This window comes from Gekko japonicus, unplaced genomic scaffold (assembly GCF_001447785.1).
Source record: "Gekko japonicus isolate JY-2015 unplaced genomic scaffold, Gekko_japonicus_V1.1 scaffold4570, whole genome shotgun sequence".
Classification (NCBI taxonomy): Eukaryota; Metazoa; Chordata; class Lepidosauria; order Squamata; family Gekkonidae; genus Gekko; species Gekko japonicus.
In genome coordinates, this window is record NW_015167188.1 from 10,289 (window position 1) to 18,342 (window position 8,054).

At 49.1% G+C, this 8,054-nt stretch overlaps 1 protein-coding gene across 1 annotated transcript in view; it reads right to left on the reverse strand.

Annotated features, from left to right (window-relative positions):
* Window positions 1–8,054, reverse strand: part of PLXNB3 (plexin B3) — a gene marked incomplete at its 3' end in the record, with an annotated part of 72,186 nt that overhangs the window by 10,218 nt on the left and 53,914 nt on the right. The window contains exons 20-21 of the mRNA XM_015413147.1: window positions 3,965–4,113; window positions 3,765–3,865 (exon numbers count right to left, since the gene is read on the reverse strand). Coding sequence (XP_015268633.1) covers window positions 3,765–3,865; window positions 3,965–4,113 — 250 coding nt within the window. The remainder of the gene's footprint in view (window positions 1–3,764; window positions 3,866–3,964; window positions 4,114–8,054) is intronic.

The window sequence follows — 8,054 nt, forward strand, 5'->3', positions numbered from 1 at the left end:
GGGGTGGGGGGGGGATAAAAATCCAGCCATCTCCATCTCTGCCACAGAGGCAAGAAAAAAGGCCCCTCTCCTTTACCCTCGCTGCAGAAACTTATTTATTTTATTTGATATATACCCCGCCCTCCCTACCAAGGCAGGCTCAGGGCGGCTTACGCAAATGCATAAAAATACAATTAAAATCCGTCATAACGTTCATCATACCGAAAAACAGGTCGGTTATCCTAAGATCCATAAATCCACTATCCTAAAGTGCTGGGACAGCTTTCAAATGAAGTGTACGAGCAGAAATGCCTGAAAGAACCATACTCCACGGGGGACGGTCATAATCATGTTCCTACACGCTCCGTTGAGCTACTTCTTTACCTAGTGAGGCGGGCTAGAGACTAAAATCCAGCAGAACGTTCATCATACCGAAAAACAGGCCGGTTATCCTAAGATCCATAAATCCGCTATCCTAAAGTGCTGGGACAGCTTTCAAATAAAGCGTGCGAGCAGAAATGCCAGAAAGAACCATACTCCACGGGGGACGGTCATCATAATCATGTTCCCACACGCTCCGTTGAGCTACACCAGTTTGGTGTCGTGGTTAAGTGCGCGGGCTCTAATCTGGGAGAACCGGGTTTGATTCCCCCACTCCTCCATTTGCAGCTGCTGATGTGACCTTGGGTCAGTCACAAGTTCTCTCAGAGCTGTTCTCTCAAAGGCAGTCCTCGAAAGAGGTCTCTCTCAGCCCCGCCTCCCTCGCAGGGTATAAATCCAATCTCTTCTTCTTCTTCTACCTAGCGAGGCGGGCTAGACATGGTCAAGCCAGGGCACAGGGTCTCTTCTCGGATGTCACACGCGGCTCCTAATCGAAGGCCTGGCGGAAGAGCTCCGTCTCGCAGGCTCTGCGGAGCTGTAGAAGGTCCTGCAGGGCCCTGGTCTCTTCCGGGAGCTCGTTCCACCAGTGCGGAGCCGCTACTGAGAAGGCCTTGGCTTACATTTACCCATACCCTCTCCCTGCCCCAGCGTAAACATGGCTCCTTGGTGGCTTCTTCCAGGAAGACAACGGCAAGGAAGGAAAGGTTTAACCTTCCCCCATCTTTCCATTCTTCTCCTGGATAGCTAAAGCCCAGGCTAGCCCGATCTCACCAGATCCTGAAACCAAGCAGGGTCCTCCCTGGTGAGTATTTGAACAGGAGACCTCCGAGAAATACCAGGGTCACAAGGGCTATTTTTGGGCAGGAACGCACAGGAACGGAGTTCCGCCTGTCTCCTGAGTTGGCCACGCCCAGCAGGAACTCATTAGCATAATAGGCCACACCCAACAGCAGGAACTCATTAGGATTGGCTACATTAGGGGTGTGTGGCCTAACATGCAAAGGAGTTCCTGCTCCAAAAAAAGGCCCTGGGTTTTGACCACAAACAAGGTAAACAGAATAAGAAGGGAAAGGTGGGTGTGGCTAGATGGCCACACTTCTGGTAACATGGGGTTGGGGCCTAATATGCTAATGAGCTGTGCTGTCCGGGGTGTGGCTTAATATGCTAATGCATTTCTGTGGTTGGGTGTGGCCTATTATGCTAATGAGTTCCTGCTGGGCTTTTTCTACAAAAAGAGCCCTGAGGGTCGCTACACCGAAGCGGGGAATGGCAAGCCACCTCTGAACGTCTCTGGCCTTGGAAACCTGACAGGGTGGCCCTAAGCCCACTGTGACTTCTTGGTACTTTCCACCCCCACCGTGACAAAGCAAACCCGGAGGCTCCTTCTGCAAAAGGCAAGTTATTTTTAAAGAGAAAGAAGAAGTTGTAACGAGTAGCGGAGACTTCGGAGGGAGAGCCTGTGGAGGGCTGGAGCGCCTCCGAAGCCAGATGCGCGTTCTGGCCTGGTCCACGAGGGAGCCTCGATAACGGGCAATAACTTCCTGCATTCAGGGACAGCTGACTCCTCTCCCTTCGCCCCACAGCATACCTGTGCCTCCGTCTCCCCCTGTCCAGAATCTTCCTCCTCCATCTATGGCGAACCACGGGGGCCCCCACCTTAAGGAATGGGGCTCTTTAGCTTGGAGAGGCGACGACTGAGGGGTGACATGATCGAGGTTTATAAGATTATGCGTGGGAAAGAGCAGGTAGAGAGAGGTGCTTTTCTCCCTTTCTCACAATACAAGAACTCCTTGTGGGCACTCCATGAAATTGCTGAGAGGTCGGGTTAGAACGGATAAAAGGAAGTCCTTCTTCACCCAAAGAGTGATTCACACTTGGAATTCACTGCCACAGGAAGTGGTGGCGGCTACAAGCATGGACGGCTTCAAACGGGAATTAGATAGGCATATGGAGCAGAGGTCCATCAGTGCTATTAGCCACAAGGTATAGATAGGGGCTCTGGGGCAAGTGATGCTCTGTCTTCTTGGTGCTTGGAGGGGGGTCAACAGTGGGAGGAGCTTCTGGTGTCCTGGCCCCACTGGTGGACCTCCTGATGGGACCTGGTATTTCTGGCCGCTGTGTGACACAGAGTGTTGGACTGGATGGGCCTTTGGCCTGATCCAACAATGGCGTCTCTTATGTTCTTAATGGCCTGCCTGAGGAAGTCACAAGGGCTCCCCCCCCCGCCCCCGGCTTTCCACCATCTATGCAAAACTGAACTATTCAAGAGGGCTTTTCTGTGCGGGCAACAGGGTGTCACTGTACAAAAGGTGTCACACAAAATCACTTGGCATAAATTAATAGGGACTGTGGTCCGTATTAGGGGCCGCGGTGGCTCAGTGGTTAAGACGCTGAAGCTGCAGACCGCAAGGTCGGTAGTTTGGCGGTTTGAGATGCGAGTGACGCGTGACGGAGTGAGCTTCCGTCTCTGGCCCCGGCTCCTGCCAACCTAGCAGTTCAAAAGCAAAAAAATTGCAAGGAGATAAATCGGTACTGCTGCGGTGGGAAGGGAACAGCGTTCCATGCGCCTCGGCGTGTAGTCATGCCAGCCACATGACCACGGAAACGTCTTCGGACAGCGCTGGCTCTTCGGCTTGGAAACGGAGATGAGCACTGCCCCCTAGAGTCGGATTCGACTGGCTTTCGAGCAAGGGAAACCTTGACCTTTAGGGTCCACATTACTCTGTATTGCCTGCTATGAATAGGACCCTACTATGTCATTTTGCATCATTTAATGTGTCCTGTTAATGCTTCGGCTTCACTCCCATCGTTTTTAGATTTCTGGTAGTTTCTGCAATCTTAATCCTATTGCATTGCTTACTGAATGTCTCATCCGGGACTCAGAAAAGAGACAACTAAGGAGGGACAGGATAGAGGTTTATAAAATTATGCACAGGGTGGACAGAGTTGACAGAGAGTCCTTTTTCTTCCTCCCCCCAAATACTAGAACTCAAAGGCATCCAATGAAGCTGATGGGCAGTAGGCTTAGTATGGAGGAAAGGAAATACTGCTTTACACAGAGAGTGATGAAAATGTGGGATTCGCTGCCAGAGGACATAGTGATGGCCCTGGAATAACAGCTTGAAAAGGGGATTAGATAAGATTCATGGAGGATCAAACTATGAAAAGGGGATTAGATAAGATTCATGGAGGATCAAACTATCAATGGCTACTAGATATGGTGGCTGAGGGGAACCTCCACATTCAGAGGCTAGATGGACCGCTGGTCTGATCCAGCAGGGCTTTTCTTATATTCTTATCTTCCTCTGACTGATTGTATTGACTCACAATTCGCCTTGAGACCAAATGAGAAAGGCAAACAATCAATAAGGTAAAGAAATGAATGAAATCACTCGATTCCGTACCTGTGAATTCCTTGCGGCACTGGTCTCCCACGCTGATCTCCAGGTTTTCCAGCTGCACCAGGACCTTCTTGTAATCCCGCACGGCCTGTTTGCTCTTCCGTCTGCCGGAGTGGGACACGGACAACCAGCGTCAGAGGCAAAGACAGGACGAAGGGGCCTCCAATGCCCACCCATCCTCGCAAAAGTATCTCCGTGTTTACCTGTACATTAGGATGAGTAGCAACACCACGAAAGCCAGCACTGCCGCACCTACCCCCAACCCAATCTGGGCTTCGGGGGGGAAGTGGGAAGGGGGCTCCGTGTCGTAGTGTACCCGGCCAAGGTCTAGACGCAAGTTTCCCATCTGCACCTGTGAAGATAATGTAGAAAACAGTGAGGATAACGTAGAAAACAGTAAAATATCGATAAGATAAAACAGTTAGAAATTTAGAAGTCGATCACACATTGACTACCGGAATGAATCAAGTATCCTGCTGCAAGAATAAAATATTATAATTAATGGATTAATAGAAAAAAGGAAATAACAAGGAGGGAATAAAGGAATAATAAGCAGTTAGGTTAGGTTGATTTTTTTTGTCTCGGGGGAGTGTGTCCTGTTAGCTATTGCTATTTACTTTTGATGTCGTTACTTATATGGCTATGCCATAAAAAAGGTATTTGACTGACTGATTGACAAAAAAAAAACCAAGTCAAGCAATATAAGAGCATTTCAATATAATTGAAAAGCAATATATCATAAATCACAACATGTAAATATGCACAATACTACAAAATCGGCATTAGAAAACAACGTCAAGCGTAAAGCAGTCCCAGTCACAATTAAATATTGAGCCGACATAAAGTCTTAGCAAACATAAGATGCTTATTAAATGTCCATAAACACTCCAAAGGAGGCACAATAAAGTGATAAGTAAATCACTGGGTTTTTTTTAACTCAACGGAAGTGCGATAATTGATTCAGTCCGTTTCAGAGAACAGCACGTAGAGCACCTCCCCTTTTACATGCTGTGCCATTGCGTTTTGGGACTGTTTTGAGAAAACCGGGTGCCGTCTACAATTTATTATGATTACAGGCAGAGGTCATTTTGGGGGGGATCGCGGGGGAACACAGTTCCCCCGGGTGAGGTGCAGGGGGGCGGGGCACATGACGAAGCCCCGCCCTCTGCTTCCGGCCACCCCGCTTCCAGCCCTCATTCAGCCAGGAGGAGGCAGCAGAAGAGGGAGGGTAAGTTGCTTCCTCCCCGCCTCTCCCCACCCCTGCCTGCCTGGGGACAGGGAGGGCCTTGGTGGGGCTTCCTCGCACTCCCGCTGGCCTTGCAGGTCCACCGCCGGGCCCCTGATGTCAGGGGGTGTGGCATATGCTAATGAGTTATGCTAATGAGTTCCCCTAGCTCTTTTTCTACGAAATGACCCCTGATTACAGGGCACCGCACCTCATTCTTGTTCTTGTGGAGGAAGATAAAAATACCTCCACCTCCAAATCAGGGTTCAATCCCCAGTCCAGAGAACTTGGAGAAGGGGGGGGGGAATGCATATTTGGGACCCCTCGAGATGATTAACTATGGCTTTGTATTCCCAATACGAGGACTTGAAAGAGTTGCAAAAGGAGCAAAAGTTGCAAAAGGTAAATCTGCACTACAGAGTCAAACTGGTCTAGTGATATATTCACTCCTGGCTGGGTTGTGTCCTTCGGCGTGGGAACGGAGAGATCTTTACAGGGACGTTCCCGGCATCTCCACCAGACTGAAATTCCTAGGATTTCGCAGAGGACGGGCGTAAACGGCGAAATTGATTTCAAAGAGCATCTCCTTCCACATATCCCTGTGCACCAACTGCGATTGTCAGGGAGCCATCTGTTGACTATCCCCTCACTTAGGGTGGACCTTCCGGCACTGACCAGAGCCTGGGCCTCTCCCATCGTGGCTCCAGCTCTGTGGAAGGGGCTACCTGAAGAGGTGCCCCCCCTGGTGATCTTCAGGGGCACTGCAAGGCCTGCCTGTTTGCCAGAGCATTCCAGGGGCTTTGAATTAACAGGCATCTTTTAAAAGGGAGGGAGGGAAAGATCTGCAGAGAAGAAGAAGACGACGAAGAGGAGGAGGAGGAGGAGGAGGAGGAGGAGAAGATGGGATTTATATCCTGCCCTTCATTACCCGAAGGAGTCTCAGATCAGCTTACAAACTCCTTTCCCTCCCCCTCCCCACAACAGGCACTCTGTGAGCAGTGCCCCCTCTAAGCTGTGGAGTCTTGGGAGCAAAAATTCTACTTGGTGGGCTACTGGCATTAAAATTGTGAGTGAGCAATTTGGCTACTGCATAAATTAGTGTGCTCTGGAGCCCTCCTTCCTGAGCGGAGATAAAAATGTGTGAGCCGGAGGCTAAAAAACTGTGAGCTAGTTCTTCACACTGACTCAGCTTAGAGGGAACGCGGTCTGTGAGGTAGGTGGAGTTGAGAGAGCTCTTTCGAGGACTGCCCTTGAGAGAACAGCTCTGAAAAAACTTATGACTGACCTAAGGTCACACCAGCAGTTGCATGTGGAAGAGTGGGGAATGAAACTCAGTTCTCCCACTGTAGAAGAAGATAAGAGGCTGGATTTATACCCCGCCCTTCACTCGGGAGTCTGAGAGCGGCTTACAATCTCCTTTCCCTTCCCCTCCCCACAACAGACACCCTGGGAGGGAGGTGGGGCTGAGAGAGCTCTTAACAGAAACTGCTCTTTTTCAAGGACGGCTCTGACAGAACTATGGCTTGCCCAAGGTCATCCAGCAGCTGGGAGTGGAGGAGTGGGGAATCAAACCCAGTTCTCCCAGATTAGAGTCCGCGCTCCTAACCACTACACCAAACTGGCTCTATCCACTCCACCAAACTGGTTATTTTACTTTTTTTTTTTAAATAACATTTTTTTATTTTGTAATTTCTTGCTTTCGAACTGCTAGGTTGGCAGGAATAGACAAAATTACCTTGGACCAAAACCGTTGAACATATATGCATGACCACCAACAATGATAAAATGTACCTTGTTCACCACAAGAGCACCAACAAAGTGAATTTTTTAAAAAAACAACTATTATCGTTAGCCTTCTCGAACCACCAAGAAAGGTTGTGTCAAGATGAGTACCCGTGTTTGTTGGTAGCAGCGGAAAAGAGCAAAGAGTCCAGTGGCACGGTCAAGACTAACAAAATTGGTGGCAGGGGAGGAGCTCTCGCGAGTCACTGCTCACTTCTTCAGGGAGTCACTCCTCGCTTCAGGAAAGTTGGGGTAGGAGTGTGTCAATAAATGAATAAAATTGGCACCAGGAACTAAAACAGCCTTACTGTGAGGCTCAGCAAAACGTTCGCGTGCGATATGGGTGGAGTGGGAATTCTAATCTGCAGCAGGGATCGCCAACCGAAAACCCTCTGCAATTATGCAAAGCGGAAAGGGTGTGCGCCGAGGCCCACTGATCCTCACTGGGTTGCCTAACAGGAGGGAATGTTTTCGGCGACAAAAGATCCTACAACAGGGGTAGAGTTCCCAGCCCAAGGGTGGGAAACACCTGGAGATTTGGGGGGTGGGGCCTGAGGAGGGCGGGGTTTGGGGAAAGGTGGGGATTTCAAAGAGGGGCACAGTGCCATACGGTCCACCTTCCAAAGCGGCCATTTCCTCCAGGGGAAATGATCTCTGCCGCCTGGAGATCGTGTGTAGTCCCGTGAGATCACCAGCCGCCACCTGGAGGATTCGAAGCCAAAAGTGAGAGATCGCGGGAGGAGACGGAAGTCCAAACGAAACATCCGTGACAGAATAACGAAAAGTCAGTAAAGATATGTATGCGAAACTGTTACTCTAATAATGATAATTCTGTGGGAAACTCTCTTCTTTTATCACTCACACGCAACAAATTTTGCGCAATGGCGGATATTTTTATTGTGCAAAATTTGTTGCGTGTGAGCAATTTCCACAGAATTATAGTTATTATAGTAAACAATTTTGCGTATATATCTGTATTGACTCTTCGTTATTTTGTCACGGGTGTTTTGTTTGGACTTCCACCACCTGGAGATTGGCAACAAAAGTGAGATACACGGGTGAAGTGAATGCAAAAAGAAAGGGGAAAAAATCCTCCGGATAAATACACCTCCAAAAGTACTCAAAGCACTAAATATAGTTGAGCTGCTATATGAACAGAACTTTAAGTCTTCAGGTACGGAGGACTCTACTCTCCCGAAGTACCACTGGTGTATGGAGTGGACTTTTGAATCTGGAATATGCAATTGAATCTTTTATTCTGTGACTTGTGAACTTTGATCTTTCCC